At 48.0% G+C, this 19,951-nt stretch overlaps 1 protein-coding gene across 28 annotated transcripts in view; it reads right to left on the bottom strand.

Annotated features, from left to right (window-relative positions):
• Tcf7l2 (transcription factor 7 like 2) overlaps positions 1–19,951 on the bottom strand; it is a 191,774-nt gene that overhangs the window by 8,283 nt on the left and 163,540 nt on the right. For 13 of the 28 annotated variants that reach the window (XM_026781374.1, XM_026781373.1, XM_026781379.1 and 10 more), the window contains 8 exons: positions 16,309–16,441; positions 14,119–14,221; positions 12,087–12,173; positions 6,606–6,731; positions 5,900–6,059; positions 5,425–5,532; positions 1,196–1,244; positions 574–624 (listed from right to left, as the gene is read on the bottom strand). In XM_026781374.1, the coding sequence (XP_026637175.1) occupies positions 574–624; positions 1,196–1,244; positions 5,425–5,532; positions 5,900–6,059; positions 6,606–6,731; positions 12,087–12,173; positions 14,119–14,221; positions 16,309–16,441 (817 nt within the window). The remainder of the gene's footprint in view (positions 1–573; positions 625–1,195; positions 1,245–5,424; positions 5,533–5,899; positions 6,060–6,605; positions 6,732–12,086; positions 12,174–14,118; positions 14,222–16,308; positions 16,442–19,951) is intronic. The other 15 variants (XM_026781385.1, XM_026781378.1, XM_026781371.1 and 12 more) reach the window with 3 other exon arrangements.

The following is a 19,951-nucleotide window of genomic DNA, read 5'->3' as shown; positions in this document are numbered from 1 at the left end:
ATGGGATGAGCTGTTAGGTGTTAGATGCTCCTAACGGGCATGGAAGCAGGCGTGGTCAGGAAGCGCTAGCAGGTTTGCAAATGATGAAGTCAAAAAGCAAAAGGAAGAGCAAACAAACAAACGAAAAAAATAAATAATAAGCAAAGGAAAAAAATAATCATAGTGCGATTGCATGCTGGCGTGAGAAAACTTAGTGGGGCAACGGAAAAAGCCATTAGATTAAGGAGGTTTATTACTAAATTTTTTACATTTTTTTCTTCACCAGTCTCTTTTAAAGAAATACTGCATATTCAATTTGCACAGTTAGTTCCGCTCTAAGCCACTGTCTTTGCTGCTTAAACAACGGTTATGGGAACAATCAATCAATGAAACAGAAGCTAAAATAAAAAATAAATAAAACCAACAAAGCAACTGGAAAAAAAATCTACTGAAACATAATGAAACCGTGTAGATGATCATTTTAAAGGATGTTCAAATGTCATACGTGTTTAATGTTAATAAAACTATAAATGGCAGGAAAAATGAAAAAAACAGTTTATCAACTATTTTAACGACTCAAAAGGACATTAGCACCTGTGATCGGAGGAAGTGAAAGGCAAGGATTTAGGAAACATTCGCTGTGTTCTGAAAAAAAAGAACAAATTACACAAATTCTTCAAACTTTTTGTTTGTCTGTAAAGCCTGGCCTTCTCCAAGAGCCCTTCATTGCCTATGCAGTATTTCTAGTTTCTGTCGCTGAATGGCAAACCTCCTTAATTTAAAATGGGCACGATTACCACTGTAAAGGCATGCATTGGAACACTCAGGAACAGCCAGTTACCCCAACACTCACACACACCCCGCCTGGTCCCCTAGGCCCCTCCTCACCCCTTCTCAGGCACATACGTAAGCAGGCTGTCCAAAGCCCGGCAGAGGCATGCCTACCGCGGACTCTCTAGTTACAGGCTTGGCAGTTATTTAAAAACACATTCCGCCAGAATTACAACGGGCTTTTCATGCAACAATGGATGTTACTAGCTTTAAAGGGCAGTCATGAAGCAATTAATTAAAACACATCAACAGAAAAGGCTCCCTAAGATGGGTTCCCCACAATGTCCTGGCCTTGGATTCCTCCTGCCTCCCCCAGATGGAAGCCTGACATAAGAGTGGCCCCCCAACTAGTGTTTCTTCCATCACCCTGACTATTATCACTCACCATTGGTCTCACCAGGCTGCTTGTCCCTTTTCCTCTTCTTCTTCTTCCCCTAGATGAATAGAAGAAATGCAAGAAATTAGGTCAAGGAGGGAGGTGTCTGGATGCACATGGCAGGGGAGCCGGGAGGGACAAGCTTGCTATCTCCACTAATCTCCCAAGTCTATTCAATCTGCCAGCCATGAATCCAACCCTTGAACTCTGCCTAGCTGGGAGGACACACATTTCTTGGAGAAAAGAGAAGGCCAGAGGGTCGATGTGGAAAGACCTCATGGCCTTCTCCCTTCTTCAGCCTGACCCAGGACGTCTGACTCCATAAAGGGAGGTGAAAGGGGCAAGGGAGATTCCGGGAGGGATAGAGAGCAGGCTGGGCAGCAGGAGGGACACACTCCCAAGGGACACAGAGAAACCTCAAAGCCCACAGTGGTTCACAGCTGCCCTACCTGCCCCATAGCTTCTCACTATGAAAGACAAACCTTCCCCGCTTCCCTGTCCTGAGTTGAGAGAGAAATGACTCTAGCTTCTCTGCAGTAGTGGTTCCTTTCAGAAGTGTAGTGCGATCCTTCCTCTTAAAGGATCGTAAGGAGTGGGAGCAAAGAGAGAACCAAGTGCCACCTGGGCTTCTGTCTAAATTACAGGGTGGTCAGGCATAGGCAAGGGAAAGTGTTCCCCTATGCTCTTACCCCAACAAACACATCACTGGCCACAGAGACCATAACTCGCAAGTGTGTTAGGATATCACAGCCTAGCCAGCCCCGTGCAAACACACACAGGGTAGCCTACAGGTGGGCAAAGTCATCTACCATGGAGCCTGACTTATTGAAAAGTATTGAATGGCTTGTGCCACTGACTGTATACTTTCTTACATGTGGAAAGTAGACCAGTTGTATGGCATGCTTCCATGACACCAAGAAGCTGAGAAATTGCAAGTCAAACCCTGAGAAACCAGGAGCCAAGTACACATGAGGAACCAGGCATGACTCAACAGGCAAGAGCTCTACACAGGACATGTGTCTTTACACTCCGGAGTCACGAATGAGGAAACAGGTACAAAGAGGCTGGGCAACGGCCTTGAGTTGGCACAGCTACCATGAAGAGGAGCCAGAGTGCCAACCCAAGTGGTCTGAAAGCATTGCCCTCTGCCATGGACTGTGCCTTCTACTGTAGCAGCCCTTCTTCGACACTTCAAGGGTGGAAAGACGGCCTTAAGTCATTACCACCTGACAGCCTGACCCTATCAAGTGATCGAGCAAGACTCTGGGACACCCTGCCCTATTGCTGGGCTCTAGAGAGGCTCTCTGGCCCAGGTGAGGCAGCTGCGGTCTTACAAATCAATCTGTGTGCTTCAGAATATGTAAATGTTGCCACCTTTGCTTAAAGGTTTGATGGAACAGTGACACCCAAAAGAAAAGGACAGGGATGGATGTGCAGCAACCCCAAGGCTGCCAGGCTTGGATGAGTCCAGCTATTCCAGAGAGGGCTGCTCTACCCTCTGAGGGTACAGGGTCTGGGTCACTGGGAACACTGTCCCTCTATGCAGCTCTGTATCAGATCCTTTATGTTTCTTGGTACAAAAGGAAAAACAATGGAAGCAGGCCATGTGACTCTCAGGGTAGGTAGGATGAGCTGGAAGAAAGACTCAAGAGAAGTAGTCTAACCTGAAGGTGCCTGTGTTGCCCCTGTCTACACTCCAGGGCCATCTCATGGTCCCCTACAGAATTCTCTTCTGTGCACTGACACCTGGAATGCAGGCCACGTCATGGCCAAGCAAAGAGCAGTGCAGACAGACTACTAGATCCTGGTGAATAGGGATAATGTTTAGTGGGAAGAAGACATGAAGAGACAAGGGAAGACCACTTCCTCTTTAAAGGTAACAAGATAAAGAAAAGGCATAAGAAATGAGAGTGAGAGAAAGAAGTCAAGTTTCATATACAACCTTTAATAAAAGAAGGAAGGAATGCTCTGCTATGACACCGGGTCAGCTAGCTGTTACCATGGTACCAGCTAGCTTCTCCTGGGTCCCAAAGAACAGGCCAAGTCTGAGCAGCCAGATAGGGTTTCCCTCCATTACACTTCCCTAAGGTGGTGACATAAAGGCTCCAAGCCCCACTCGGCTGGAAAGGCAAGAAGTGCTGGTTCTGAACACATCTCCCAAGAGAATCTTCTGGGCTTTGCAGCAGCCAGAGTTATCCGCAGAACCTCCGTTGTCAAGTAAGTTAAAAAGGAATCCTAACAAATTCCCACCATGGTCAAACTCACAAAAGCTTCAGGTGTGAGATTCCTGACCCCAGTGTGTTTCCTGGAGCATGGAAGGAAGGAATGCGCATGCATTTCCACACATGTGTAAGGAAACACTGAAACAGGAACCCGAGAGCCCGTGCCCAGGAGGCTAAGTTCCTGCAGTCTGATATCAATCCGCCTCTAAGTAGCCCCCTCATGTACTCAGTGGCTCCTTATTGTCCTGGCTACCTCCTAAGGCAGAATGGAGGTCAGGCCAGGCCTGCGGACCATGAAAACTCTAGGAAGCGCATCACAGAATGCCTAGGACGGTGTCTAAATGACTCCCCGCAAGTCAAACAGAATGTTTCTGACACTGCCATCAAATCTGCTGTGATTGTGAGTTCATCCTGTGCAACTCCAGAAGGCACCATCTACCCTGTCCATGGTGTAAGTGGCCCATGGTCCACAAGCTGGGCAGTTTTTATGTGAAGGCCCTGTGAAGACAGGTGCCTAGGATGCCTTGGGATATGGTAGCTATTGGAGAAACTGGATCCTGTTCTGGGATACCTTCTCGACAACTCCAGGATTGGACGTGTAACAAACCAGAGCTCCCAAGAGTCAGGGGGACAGCTGTCCTGAGATGATGTGGTGGAATATGTACAGGAGGGTGCCTAGCCCTGGAGTGTCACCTGGGAGTGGGCTGGGAGAGCTCAACTGCTCTTCTCTTCCCTCAGGTCTCAGAAGAAAGGCGTCCTAGCAGCACACACAAAGACAAGCAGCAAGGTCTCACAAAGCTAAGAGTTCATGATGCTCGTCTGCTAGTGACAATGGCTGCTCTCTCAAGAGCGGAAGTGCTGTCTGGGCAGGGAAGCCTGAAGGGTCATGGGTAGGGGCATTGCTATAAAGTCCAGTCCAGGCTCTTTGTCTACCTGATGGACAGCAGGCGAGCCAGCTCCACTCTTAACAGGTATGAGGGAAAAGAGTGAAATAAATTCAAAGAGCTAGCCCTTGGAAAGATGATATCAATGGAATGGAGTCATCCTCCCAGCTTCTCCACTGGCACCACCAGGAAAATACTCTGCTGGCTCCAAGAGAGAAGAGGAAAAGAAGCCTGTGCTGGCAGCAAGACAGGTTTGATGTGACATCAGAGTGGATGGAAGAGACATTTCATGAGACCAAACATGATGCAACAAAGAGACAAAGCAAGAGACGTGCTACCTATCCGGAGAAGGAAGATGCCCAGAACTCAGAGCTGCTGTGTAAACACAGGGTCAGGACTAATGGGAGAGACAACAGGGCTCTGGAACTGGAAATCTGTTGTGTCCATCAGCGCAGGTAGTAACAACAGTCCTACTAAGAGGAGGTTTAAGAAGCAAGACAGAAAATTTGCCAATAGAGCTCAGAAGCACACACATCATGTGACAGATGTGTCATGTGACACACATTCTTCCCCACCTCTGTGGAACCCAGACTCATTTCATCTTCCCTACCAAAAGATGGCTTCTGCTGGCTACTTTCAGGGATATTCCCATCATGCCGTTCTCAGGGTGAAACAGGCTCCTGTGACAGCCTGGCTGGCCACAGACAGATGCTTAATGGGTTTCCCTCCCTGAGGCTTCCCTTCCCTGCTGGAAGGTCTGTAAGGAGTTAAAATGCCCCACCCACCCATCTATCTAGAGTGGTCTCTATTTCTGGAATGCAGTACTTTTGAATGTGTTTTGGAGCTCTACTTTTTCTAACAGGTAGGTAGAAAAATACAGACACCCCAAATCAGTCTCCAGGATCCCATTTGGAAACACAGATGCCAGCTTCCTGCCTGCCTCCTGCTAATATAATAGAGTCACACTGAAAGCCAAGCTCCTTGACTGGAGGTCAGGGACAGGTCCTACAAGTGGACAGAATGAACGGTCTAGAAGCCCAGTTCAAGCAGGCAATAACCCATCCTTCGGGTCCTTGCAGACATACAATATATACCCACAAAGACTGAATTCTCCAGAAAGTGGTCCACGTACATAGTTATCCCGCGCAGACCAGCCAGGATACAGCTGCATGTGAAGCTGTCGTTCCTTCCGGGCCAGCTCGTAGTACTTTGCTTGCTCTTCCCTGGACAGGGCATGCCACTGCAGAGAACACAGGCAGGGAGAGAGAGAGACAGGCAGAAACATCACAAATGGCAGCACGGCGATAAACGAGACTCAATGCCACAAGGGCCCGAGTCTATGCAGACACGGTAGAGTGTGCAGATACTGATGCTTGCTGGGGCCTGACACTAACAATGGTACCCAGAGAAACCACGTCTGTCCTGGCAGGAAGATGAGGGATGTGGTATCCTAAAGGCTGTTCAAAAGCTCAATGATCTTGATCAGCAGAAGCCAGACAAGGACTCAAAGTGGCAGGGTTGTGGCCATGCTCGGCAGAGCAAGGTGTAAAGGGACACCCGTCATGGTTTCTGGCCCACTCTGGTTCTCTCCACGGAGGGCCACCTACCCTGCGACCGAGGATCTGGTTAATGGCTGCACTTTCCTTCAGTGTGCACTCAGCCACCACCTTCGCTCTCATTTCCTTCATATACAACATGAACGCGTTGAGGGGCTTCTTTATGTGGGGCTTTTTCTTTTCTTCTTCCTTTTTGGAGTCCTGATGTTTTCTGGATAGAGACAGAAGGAGATGGGCAGATGCCATCCAGTAAGCAACTGTGCATCAGCATCCCCCAAAGCAGGGCCAGTGCTCCTTCCTCTTCCCACCCAAGCCTGGCGGTTTCAAGTTAAAAAGTTCGTTTCCACCCCAGAGCACGGCCCAGGAGCAGCTGGAGGAGGCCGGGCTGGTGAGAGATTCTGAGATCTCTTCCTCACCATTTGCAAACAGACATTTTCCCAGAGCAGAGGAGAAGCACAGGGTGGCCGACCCCACTTCCCAGGGTTCTGTCCTGCTTGCCGAACAAAGCTCCAAATGCCATCCCCCATCTCTTCAAACACACACCATGGAGATCTCTGATCCGGGAAGCAGTGTGACAATCAGTGTGACCTGCTAGCGAGCACGTCCTCCTTTATAGGAAGCCAGAGGCCATAGGGACGAGGTGTTGCCAAGGGTCAAGCAGGAGACGCTGACCGTGGCCAGGAAGCCACCAAGCAGCAGCCACCGTGGCAACCATCACCCAGGCCACGGAGCACGACACAGCAACTGTAACACTTACGAGCTATGGAGTGAGCCGACGTCACTCTGTGAGGATTCCTGCTTGACTGTTGGGGTGACGATGGCCGGATGGGGGATGCCGGTCGTGTGGAGAGTATGATGGGGAGGGACCATGTGGGGAGGGAACCTAGAAGACAGAAAGCTGTGTAAATCGTCAGAATCAAATGGATGAACGAGGAGGGATGTGTACACACAATTTAAAAAAAAAAAAAGCGCAGTAGCATCCACATGAAAGCAACCCAGGGCATATGAAACCTGCCAGCATTAATTAGTGATAAATTAAACATAATGATTCTCATAATGTCATTAAAGTCGATCTTCCCCTTCATTATTGCTACTGACATGAGACATTATGATTTTTAACATCTTTAGCAAAAGACAAATTCAACTGATGTACTTGGGCAGAAAAGTGGGCTTGGCCAGCCAGAAATTGCACGTCTGCTTGGTTTCTGAGGCATGAGCTGCGTCCTCACAGATCAGCTCTAGAAGGACAGGTGATAACGTCTGTTGTGCACTGACAGCTAAATAAAACATTAACGTGGCTGACACGGATATGCATGTCTCGACAACGCTCTGCATGCCTCGTTAGGTCTCATTCTGGTGACGGAGAGCAATCAGATTTTCATTTTCTCTTTTGTTGCTGTGCCCACTACTTGAGAGTGATAGGAGAGAGTGAGACAGAGAGAGAGAGATTCTGATAGTTCCTGCGTGACGCCCATCCTAAGTCACGGCATTTTGAATAACTTTTTTAAAGGAAAATGGGGAAATACACACAGCGAAGCACTGAATTCTGATTTGTATGCCCTTTCTCCTCTAAGATTCTTATTTTTACTTAATATGTTATCTGCGCATCATTCAAAATCCTTGTAAATTACAGACACCATAATCACAGATAAGACAGTAACAGTCCTTGCTTCTGGGAAAGTCCCCAGAACACACTTCAGTTCTTCTATCGGCGTTTCCCGACATACGAATTTGCCAGGACACAAACGCTAATTTCAGCTCCATAGGACAAACGGCTGCCAAATGACATGTTTTGTTTGTGCTGGTGGGAAAACACCTCCTCGACTGAAGTCACACACAGTGATTAGAGAAAGGGCAAAGGAAGGAAGAACAGATTGCTCAAATGGGGTGAAGAGAAGTTGGCCCGAGGCAATGGCTGCCCTTCTAATAAGGCCAAACCAGCAGAGGAAAGTGTCACCCAGGGACCAGCGTGGACCAGCACCCTGCTCTTGAGAAAGCTACTTCCGGCCAAGAGGGGTCTTGCTGAGGCGCCATGGTGACAGTTATTTCAAAGGGATCTTGTATTTGTTTACAGAGTTCCTTTCATATGTGGATCGGAAAAATAAATTATAACAAATGGGATTTCAAAAAAATAGAGAACGAACAGGCTCAGTACATCCTAACAGAGACAAAAATACCCAATGAAGGATGTTGATCTTTTCAGAGGTCCCAGAGCCATTGTAGTTACCTGCCTTAGAACCCCCACCCTCTACTGCGACAGTCTTTGCAAACTAAGGCAATGCTGGCATTCGGAAACAATAAGATGCTTTAACAGTAGTCACAGAGACTGTGTGTGCGGGGGAGTAACAACCAACCCCACTCCTGTGTCCTTAGAAACAAAACAAAACAAAAAGGAGAGACAAGGGAGGGAGGGAGGGAGGGAGGAAGGAAGGAAGGAAGGAAGGAAGGAAGGAAGGAAGGAAGGAAGGAAGGAAGGAAGGAAAAGCAAACCCTTGAGTTCTCAAGTTAACACCCTGTTCCTCCTGCTGCCCCCAGGCCACAGAGCAAAAGCAAGTTAAGAAGATGCGTTCCTGGAAGTCCCTCAGTGCAGGGCAGGTGGGCTGGCAGGTCTTCCTATGAATGTCTCAAGCACACATTACTTTCCTCTGACATGTGACTACGTGTACATACGAGGGAAAGAGACAGAAAAACGGTGCGGGACTATGGCCTTGCCTGTGTGCAGGCACACATACAAATACCAGGCAAAGGCGTCAAGACGAGAACATTCTAGGCCTGGGGGATGTGGGTGGTGCTTGCGAGTTCCCTGACCTCTACACATGCTGGTTCCTGTGAAAACTGCACACCAGCAGAAAGACTGCGCGTGAGTAAGTGTGTGGCCCACGAGGTACACACACCTTCACCCTTTCCTGCAGACAACCGCTTCCTGAAATGCAATAAACACCCTCAAAAAATTCTAAGCAGCTCATTATATACCCCCGTCTGCTTTCATGGCTCCGAGCCAGAATATAATGATGAACCTTAACTTGTTAAGGACAACTAATTTTTGTTTCTGGCTGTCTCAGGGGCCTCTCTCGTACTCACTCCTGCTTTGCTTCAGTGCCGACACATTTCTGTTAGCCGCATGTCATCTGCCGGCCTTGATTTTATGCACAAGCAGTAGGATGCATTTTCCCGTGCAACAATCCCGCTTTGAGTTGCATTAGGATCGTCATTATTCTCTCATTTTCCCCCTTGCACTTGTAACATTTCATCTCTTCCTGCCTTATTTTTTGTGAGCCACGGTGCACCCACATTATGGTTTATACATGATCTCGCTCCCTTTGAAGCCGGCAGATTTCAGGGCCCGCTCTCGTCATGAGAAGAGCCTTGCCCAATTTAGCAGGCTGAGGGCCCGGAGCTCCAACATCTCAATCTAAAGGGGGTCACAGGGTGGCACAAGTGAGTGTCAGCAAGAGCTGTTTAATTGCCAATCTAGGCTTCTCCATGGTGTTTAAAGTATAATGACCCATCACTTAATTCCGAGAAGTCCTGGCCCCGCTGCTGAATAGAATAAATATCAAAGGGTGTTCTGGAACAGGGCAAGCTGCCTACATTCGCTATAACTGCCATACATATAATAGACCTATACTTCTGTCGCCCCATTACCACAATAATGCATTTAATTTGCTGTATACGCTTTTTTAACTAGCTACCTTTCATTTGGCTTACCTGGGGAATTGGCCACCTCCCCTCACCCCCCGCCATGTACCACCAGCCCCTAACCTTTCTTCCCGCTACCCTCTTCCTTTCCTCCACACTCTGCGACCTATAAATCATCAGCTGGCCTCCTAATGATAATTCAATCAATAAGCTTAACCCCCACTCCCGATGCTACGATTACTTTGTTGCTTTCCGCCTCTGGATGCACTGAACAAACAAGCAGGAGGAAGAGTTGGGAGCAGCATGCGAACACTGAGACCGAGTCAGGATCACAAGCAGCCCCCTCCCCTCTCCTCCCAGGAGGGTTTCCATTCGTTCCCACGCTTTACAGGGGCTGGTGACGACATCATTTAATGAGTATAACCTTTCTACTTTCTCCAACAGAGAGGAGATAGAAAATCATCTTCCTGCCTAGCTTATACGGGCATGGATTCTGAGATGGAGCTGATATATCACATGTAGGGCACAGATCTTCCAAGCTGCGTGATATTTGTGGATAACTCTAAAGTCTAGCCTGCCTCTCTCGGGGGCGTGAGTCTCACTCTGTCCAAAACAATAGTTGCTGTCCTGCTGCAGGAGGAGAAGGCGTTCCAGGCAACCTTCAGTCCCTTTTCTCCTTTTGGCTCCCGCCGTTGGCCACAGAGCATGGAGGCAGAGGCAGGGGGACAGCAGCCTTGCCATGTACTGCATGCTAATTCAATCACGTGGCATCATCAAAACGGATTGGTTGCTTCAGCCCATCAGGAAAGTCTAAACCTCCACCGATTTAATTAACTCAACCGAAAATCAGATGAACAGAAAATAAAACTATCATTAGGGGCAATTAGTGACTACTTAAACATACTGCTGCCAACCAGTTTGTAAATAAACTAGCAGTCACTGAAAAATTAGCTGGAATTAATTAGACAGAGGAAAATGAGCCCTGGCGATACATGTATATGCAGTATATATGCTTTAAATATGAGTCTAGAGGAATGGATGCACGCATAATTTCTTTACAACTTTCAAAGATTTAGCAGCATTGGGGAAGACAATACCATGGCCACCAGGCATGTGTCCTTAAGTCCCTCAAATGTGCTCAGTCTAACTTGATATGTGCTACAAAGTGTAAATGCATGGCACATGTAAAAGCTAAGTTAAGAAAAACAGAAAATCAGAATGGCAGCTGTGGCATGGCCTCAGTGTGTAGAAAAGTGAATACTACAGTCACACAGTATGACTGATAAATATAACGTGTGGTAAAAAACAATTTCATCATGGGGGTTGTAGTGGGCAGGGGGCAATCTTCTTAAAGTGATCGACAGGAAAGGTTGGGGGGAATGTAAACATTTCTATTGGACACTGCTGCCCTAAGAGGCCAGGATATGGCTTATTACAGACTCTGAACTGAAATCTGAGCTTTCTAAAGACCCATCTATTTTTTTTTCCCAAATGTCTGATTAATAATCATTAAGCTATCTTCTCCTCACTTCCTTATTTCTTGCCCAGCAGAGGATAACAGAGAAACAATGACTTCAAAAGCACCGCTCTCTCTAGCCACTTCCCCTGAAGCACCACCCACTCTAGAATTTTCACCTTAAGCCCCGCCCACTCTAGCTACTTTCCCCTTAAGCCCTGCCCACTCTAGCCACTTTCCCTCTGAAGCTCCGCCCACTCTGGCAGTTTCCCCTGAAGCTCCGCCTACTCTAGCCACATTCCCTCTGAAGCCCTGCCCATTCTAGCCACTTTCCCCATGAAGCTCTGCCCACTCTAGCCACTTTCCCCATGAAGCTCTGCCCACTCTAGCCACTTTCCCCTGAAGCCCCGCCCACTCTGGCCACTTTCCCCTGAAGCCCCACCCACTCTGGCCACTTTCCCCTGAAGCCCTGCCCATTCTAGCCACTTTCCCCATGAAGCTCTGCCCACTCTAGCCACTTTCCCCTGAAGCCCCACCCACTCTGGCCACTTTCCCATGAAGCCCCGCCCACTCTGGCCACTTTCCCCTGAAGCTCCACCCACTCTGGCTACTTTCCCCCAGAAGCACCACCCACTCTAGCCACTTCTCCCTGAAGCCCTGCCCACTCTAAACATCCCTTCCCTGCACACTTTGCTGTGATTTTTAAGATTTATTTATTTTTATGTGTGTGAGTGTCTGCACCTGATGAATGAGCACCACGAGCCTGCCTGCTGCTAGAGGAGGCCAGAAGAGGGTCCTGGATTCCCGGAACTGGAGCTATAGATGGTTGTGAACTGCCACGTGGGTGCTGGGAACTGAAGCCAGGCCTTCTTCGTGAGCAGCAAGTGCTCATAACTGCTGAGCTTCTCCCAGCCCCACAACTGCCTTCTTAATCTGTGACACTATGTTGCTCTACATCCGGATAGACTACTAATGTCTTAGACAGGCAATCACTTACCTTGAAAGGTCAAGGCAACTTTCTGGGATTTTGTAGAGGGAAGTCAAGTGAATATTGGCTTATATTAATATACCCACACATGTTCATGGGCCCTGGTGGCCTGGCGGCTGTCTAGAGGGGCTTTCTGAGTGGTCACTGCAACTCACCTAGACATAGAAGCGTTGACTGTCAGCGCTGTGGGGTAGGGGTGTCTGAACCCTCCTGTCGTGATTGGGTACACAGGCTGACCTTGCCTACAAAGAAGGGGGTACAAAAAGTGAGAGACTAGAAATAAGGCCGGGGGGTGGGAACGAGGAAACGGAGAAGAGGGGAAGTTCTCTCTGTACAGTAAGCTTTATTCTCATTTGATCAGAACAAAAATCTTGGGGATTGTACAGGCAGGATCAAAGGGAAGAAACACAGAACAATTTGAATGCCATAAATCTGATAGGAATGGCTAATTAAATTTTATAACCTCTGCTTATGTCAATAGAGACCCTCTCCCCAAGCTGAGACTAGGTGTTTTGTTGTAATAATTAAAGGCGAAGTCTCGCTTGCTTTAATGGAGCCATCACACTAATTGAGGGCTACACATCCAAAGGAAAACAATAATGAATGTAAATTTATACCAAAATAAAGTACAGCGAATCAAAGGACTTCAGTTGCGCTTTGGGCCTCTTTCGGTATTTAGATCTCGGTGAGAAAACATTAAATTAACAGAGCTTAATTTGTAGCCTTTTGTCAAATTAACAAGTGTTGACAAGAGTTACCGGGGGGGAGAGTCCCCAAGAAGAATTGTGGGTAACCAATAGACAATCACACCTCATTACAATAATTAAAAAATACAGCAACATGCAGAATAGCATCCTCATGAAAGACACATAACTTCTCCTGACGGAGGGCTGTCTGATTGGCTATTCCTTTTTATCTAGCCTTCGGCATCTCCCCATCTGATGACTGAACTACTGAGGCTCAGCCTCATCCAGTGGGGAAGCCGCAGAAGAAGCAGGGAAGCAGGTCCAACCCTCATATCTACCTCACCAAACAAAAATAAGACAAAGAAACCACACCCACAATTGGTACTTAGCATAGCTATTGTCCAACACAACCTGTTGTTTCTAGATGGGCAAACAGCGCAGGCTCTGCTCAACTGGAGGAGAAACAAAAGCTAGAACAGGGGCACTATTCCAAAATTGTATTGCCTTGAGGACCATAAAAGTCTGTCTTCCATAAGACCCAGATTGGACAGTTTCACCAGGATTTTTCCCTGTGCATTCTAAAGCTAGAGGTCATTGATAAAATGAAGAAAGAGGTGCATAAAAATATACAATCTCAAACATTACATGCACATCCACGCATGTGCTACATGGCACAAAGTATGCTTAGTCATGAAAGGCCTTTCTGCTCTGGTGTCTAAACACATCATTCTTCTGAGTTATAAGCGGCAGTCACATTATTTGGGCACTGCCAAGACTAGAGTCAACATCCCAGGCCCTGAATGCCAACAGGGGGGCTCTACTTGTCACTCTGTAACGGCACAGTAGGCTGAAGCACTAGCCATGCCAGGAATCTCAGAGACGCTGGAGAGATGACCTGAACTTCCCAGCACTGTTGCTATCTGCCTTCAGCGTGAAGGGTTATATGGTAGCTGGGATGCATGGGATGAAGGGGAAAAGACCTCCACTCCCTCTCCAAGAGTTCACCTAGATCTCACCCTGAGATTTCGCCATTAAAAGTTGCTCCTATTTCCATCCCTTGCTGCCACAGAAACAACACCTAAAACAGAGAGAGCTCAACCCAACAACACAAGTCCAGTTTGGGTTGCCACTGCGGGGAGAGCTAAAATGCGTTTCACTAGCTTTCTGCAGGACATCTTTGGGTCCCATGGGTTCAGAGTGCCAATGACCACTGACCCTTTTCAACACAGATCATTAAAAGGCTGTGATTTCTGCAAACCCACAGGACACCTGGACAGCATCTCCCCTGTGTTGTCCCATTAGCTGTCTCTCTGCCAACACAGACTCACCCGTGCTCAGACACACAGACATACCAGACACACACAAAGACAGACAGACAGACACACACAATAATAATAATAATTAATAATAATAATAATAATAATAATAATAATAATAATAATAATAATAAAGCATGCTCATGCAAGAAACAAAAACAGAAATAAAAACTGGAGCTGCTTACTGTGGTACTAACCATCCTAGCGGATGGGGGATTTGTCCTACGGTGCCGGGCGACAGCGGGTAATATGGAGAGATATCTGGAGGGTGCGGAGGCCGTGGGATTCCTGAGAGAAAAAGGAGTGGGTTTTAGGTACGCAGGAAGAGCAAGAGGGACTGTGGAGGGAGGGGAGCAGGGAAGGAATGAGGAAAGGGGCTGTCTCCCCTCAAATCGCAGCTGGAGGCCATGGCTGATTCTGGGAGAGAGGGCTGTTCCCAGCTTTCTTCTTTTCCTACAGCGCCAGTTTGCACAGTGAGTTAGCTCCTTCTGGGTGGACTGGTGTGGCTGAGTGAATGAGAGCAGGAAGATGCCATCTTGGCTATTTTTGCTCTGTGTGATTACTTCCAGTTTTTTTTAAAAAAAAAAAATTTAAAAAGCTTGGCACACTGCAGGTGAACGAGTCATGATCATGAATGCCTTTTGCTTTGTTACTTGGTCCATTACCCTTTATTTTGAACGCCTTGCCTATGTGAGAGTTATACTTTAGATTTGTAAGACTTAATTAATGAATTTATTTTAGCGTTTTGAGTCAGAGCTAACTACACAGCCCACGCTGACTTTGAACGCACAGCCTCTTGCCAAGTGCTGTGATTATAGACATGTCTTGCAGTTCATTCTAAGTTAGTGTTCAGAGAAGTGACTCTCAAAAGTTCTCTCAAAAGGCTCAGCTCCCATAGCTGGCCAATTCCTCCATGAAGAGAAACCACCAAATGCCAGCTGGTGTCTTTGCCCCAGGAGTCAAACCTGAATAGACAGGGAGAAGGCAGGCCTCGGGTACTCAACTCTGGCCTGGTTCCCTGAACGGCAGATTCATCTGTGGGCACCAAGGTACTTGATGGGTCAGAGGGGCCATGAGCCTTGCCCGAGGCCCACAGAAGTGGATGTAGAAAGTCTGCACCACGGCTCACTTCCTCACGGCACAGACTGCACATCTGGCCATCCATCCTCAGGAAGTGGAGTCCTGAGAGCAATTTGGCTTGAGAGGAATGGCTCTGCCTCGCTGCCCAGTCCAAGTGGGAGGCGACATGTGCAGAATGTGCCAGAATTAACCCAGAATCGAAGGGACAGGACAGCAACGTCCGTGCATTAAAAACTATCTCATTTTTCAAGAAATTCATTCAGGAAGCTTTTAATCTGTAAATTAAGTCTCCCTGGGTGATATTTTAATGCAGACATTGCTTTCTCTCTATTACAAAAAGCAAACAGATTAGCTGGGCTTGGACCCTACACCGAGCCGTTTGCACACTTGAAAGAATGTTCGCAGAGGAAAAATAAACAGTCCTTAGACGTTAATCATATGGTTTACGATAACCATTTAAAAGCTATTCCCTGGCCTACCATTATTCAAATGAGATGCTGCCGGCTGCAAGTGGAGCCCTGTACTTTGTGGAGCCTGGGGCAGGCTGGTCGCCTCCTCCAGTCAATCAAACTGCCAGGCTGCATCCACACGGAGGGCTCAGAGGGCCCCCGCCTGTGAGCAGTGGCTGCCTGCCACACAGCATCTTGCTGTAGGGGGCGCTAAAAACAGCCCTGCCTCTCACCATTTGCCCTTTGGGGGAAACAGAAAGAAGGGATAGGTCAAGAAGTTGAGGACTGTGGTAGCCCACGCTCAAGAAAATGCTGTATGACATGGGAAACCTTCCTAGGCTTCAGTTTCTTCATCTGTAAAATGGGTTCAACAACAACAACAAAAACATCCAAGATACTGAAATGGAAGAAAGATTCAAAGAAATCTGCAAGAAATATGAGACCCTGAGTGATGTGGCCCCTTAAGGATGCACCAACAAGTCACTCTTAAGTGACTGGGTCCCTTCAAAACCATGATGTTGGTTTCAGGAAGCTCAAAGTGCCCAGGAGACACCTTCAACCCATTACTACTTAGTTTCTTTGGCGGCGGCGGGGTGTGTGTGTGTGTGTGTGTGTGTGTGTGTGTGTGTGTGTGTGTGCCCAGAAATGGATTTCCCAAGCAACCCTCTCCAAAAACCTTGTTATAAATCTTATCCCTGTAAGTGGATCTCTCCAAACAAGAGGGAAAAACTGGCCTCGCCCCCCCCCCCCAAGAGCATCCTTTTCGGCTCCCAAGCGAGGCTTTGAGATTCCCCCACCACCCCCACTCCAGGCTCCTGACCTTCATTTGAGAGTTCCCCAACTTACCTGTCTTGGGGTCTACATCAGCGGGTAAGTGTGGAGGTGGATTTCCCGGGGTGAAGTGTTCGTTGCTGTAGGTGATGAGCGGCGTGAGTGGGTGGACATGGTGGGGGTGCTGCACCACCGGAACTTTGTTCGACTGTGGGGGAGGGAGAACAGAGGACAGCATGGTGAGCTGGGTCACCCCAGCCTACAACTTCAGAGCAAGGGCGTGTGTCTCCCCCCCCCCCAACACCCTCCCAGGTGCTATACCCATTCCACCTCCCTAATCCATTTAAAGACGGGAGACAGTGAGCTCCCCACACTGGCTTGCTTCAGGTTCCTCTACACCACCACTGGAACCCAAGGTTCTGCACCTTTCCCATGAGCAGGGGAGTCAGAAGTTGAAGCTTTACTCTCTTAGGCTCAGGAGGGTTATGCACACAGTGGGGTGGAATCGCCTACCCCAAGCACCTCTAGGAGGCAGACTGGCTTCACAGGTGAGGCAGGCAAAAAGAAATCTTCATTTACAAGAAACCTGGAGAGCCAGCAGCACAGGCAGCCTCCTGACCCACCCCCTAACTCCACAGGCTCTTACACAGTAGGCTCCCACCCTTTCCCTCAGTCTGGATGGCAGACTGAACTTTTCCAACCGCTCTGGCCCAGCCAGCACCTGCATATTTTATGCAGATCACCGCAGCCCTGATTCATTAGGAAGCCATCAGGGACCGCTAATAAATTAACTGGATGATGATGAATTGGGCTAATAAACAGTATGAATTTGAGAAATGGGCAGTTCCAACCAATAAAGTACAAGTGTTTGTATGCTGGGGCAAGGTAGATGGTGAGGAGAGGCAGAAAACGAGGAAAATAAGAGCATCTCAAACCTTCCTCACCGCCCTCTTCCTGGCCTTCCCCAGCACTCACCTCTCTCCACCCCTGGCTCTGGCCCCTCCCCCTCTATGCTGTGCTACAACTCAGCCCAGCAAGATCACAAAGGAAAAAAAAATTAAGCTGAAACAAGCGAACTACTGGGCCATTTACTGAGAGTAATCCAATTGCAAAAAACCCTATTCCCAATAGGGGATTTTCACTAAAATCCTACAACAGGGACATTTAACCAGATTAGGTACCAGAGAAGATAAAGAGGCTAGTATTAGATGATGAATGGATTAGAGTCAAGTTTCATTTCAGAATGTGTCTTCATTTCCTTTTATTACTTCTAGGAAGGGCACAAGTTGCATTAACATCAAGGAAAAGGAATTGCATTAAAAGCAAAGAAGGCAGGTTCCAGCACTGCCCACCAGCGCCTCGAGTTCAGGGACCACTGAGCAGCTAGCTCGCTTCCCGTGTTCCCTCCTGCCTCCCTGTTTGGCTTTTTAAATAGATGAGGAAGGCATAGAACACAGGAAGAGCAGCTTCCTACCACAGCTGAGGGTGGCGAAGGCATCGTCAAAAGGCATAACTTTCCCACAGCACGTTAGCAAAGAAAAACAGCCTTTCTAGAAGACCCCCAAAGAGCATCTCCAGTCACTTGGTTTACAGCTTCCTATGAAACCATAACTCTTCCAGAGAAAAACAGCTAGCCAGTTGCTCAGGGGACCTGGCTACCATTCTGTAGATGAAAATGATTAAGGTTTGAAAAGAGTGGCCTCAGAGTCAGTGAGCAGGGTGGTGGCCAGGCGGGGTGTCTGAAAGCAAAGGGTTGCTGTGCCCAAGCCTGCGGCCATTTGAAAAAAGTGCACTAAGGGCCCTTCAAGAGGAGACTCCCAGGAAAGTCTTCTGTCAAGTATGACTGAGGAGGAGTAAGGGATTAGTTCCCATCGCAGGACAAGGTAAGGAGGGTGAGGAAAAGAAAGAGACAGACAGGAATGGAGTGGGAAATACTTGAAAGGAAGGACATTTTCAACTTGACAGCACATGGGGAAGGCGTGCACAGACCAAACACGTGGTATGTTTATCAACTGTGGGGGTTCACTGTCACTGTCCTGATTAGCAAGAGTTGACAGGGGACACAGTGGCCCTGTCACTAATCCCAAACTATCTTCTAAGCAGGATTACTAGGGAGCATGGGGCACAGGGAGAGATGACAACAATATTTGGTAACAGTAAGATGGGTGAAGAACTTGGTCCTCCAGGTAATTTTAACAAAGCCCAAGCTCAGCCAATGTACCTGCATCATTCGAGAGCCTAGCCCAGATTACACTCCCCAGTAGTGCTACGGAACAGGGGGTAGAGAGAGTGGGAGACATGGAAACTTGAGGTGCTACCTGACTTTAGCAGTGACATGGGAGTCTAATAGGCTACAACCTTGACGACATAACCAGCAGGTCCCCAGACACTGCATGGCCCACTGTCTATCCAGGCTGCTCTCAGGAGAGGAAGAACACCGTGATCAAATATGCAGAAAGCAGGGTCTGCCTTCACACAGCCTGCCAGTACCTGGATCCCTTACAACAAAGGGCTTGCTTCCTGTAGACACCTGTGTCTCTCTAGCCTTGGACCAAGGTCCTTTCTCTCCACGTTACCTTCTTTCCATCACTGGAGTGGAGCGCCCACCTCTCTTAGCCCACACAACACTTATCCTGAGAGACAAGGCAGTGTTGGAACTTTGAATCCTGGCAATGTCCAGCCCGTTCTAGGAAGTAGGTACCATCTCAAAGGCCACATGAAAGCCACCAAACTGAAGCATATGTGGTAGAACACGACAGAGCCAATCAACCAGAGGACCTGGTTTCTGGAAGGGCTGGGCTCCGTCAATGCTAACCACTCAGAATCAGAGATGAGTGCTGGATGGTTCGCACACGCGGTCCAAAGCTCTTGCAGGCACCATCTCAGTCACAGCAGTCTTTAAGATGGATTTTAGGTTGGCTTCTCAGACACTGAGAATGAGAGCCGTGAATTTCAGGAGGGCTGAGATGGAGATTCTGCTTCACCAGCCTGGCCGAGTAGTGTCTCCCCTCCCTACCTTCTTCTCCTTCCACCCCCTCAGCATCCTCCATTTCTGCCTCCAGGGACGTACCGTGCCTGTGTGCCTGTCCTGCAGGGTTATGAAGATTGAATATGATTGTGCGTGCACAGTGCCCTACACAAAGGCAGATACACAATAAACACAAAGGAACTTGGCAAATGCAACCTAGATAATATACATGGTTTGGTTAACCACTCGGCTAATATCTCTCAATTCTACTCACAGAGGGACAAGAGCAGCCTCAGAACACGCCCTTGGTTACACGGGAAAGAAATCACCACCTAGACATTGAGCATGGATGATCTGGGCCCTCCCTACCCAAGTCACACATCCTTCTTAAAATATATGGTATTTAACAAATATATTTGAATAGCACACGGAGGGTGGGGGGAATCACTTTCCTGTACCAGTGATAAGACTTCCATGGAGGATCTCACAATAAAAAAAAAATAACAAAACATACAAAACACATGGAGATAAACAGGTCCTCTAGAGTAGGGATGAGAACATTTAAAGCGGACTGGCAGAGTGAAGGAAGATATTCAAATCCATTCCCTCTGCCTCCCTGAACAGCTCTCCTTTCTTTAAATCTTCAACATTGGGCTCACTCTAGACACTGGGAGGAAAGTAATTTCACTGGGGGGGGGGGGGTTTGCAGTCAAGGTCCCCAAAACACATCATGGGGGCTGAAAGGGAAGG

This window comes from Microtus ochrogaster, chromosome 8 (genome assembly GCF_000317375.1).
Source record: "Microtus ochrogaster isolate Prairie Vole_2 chromosome 8, MicOch1.0, whole genome shotgun sequence".
Lineage (NCBI taxonomy): Eukaryota > Metazoa > Chordata > Mammalia > Rodentia > Cricetidae > Microtus > Microtus ochrogaster.
This window is presented reverse-complemented; position numbering and strand designations above follow the sequence as displayed.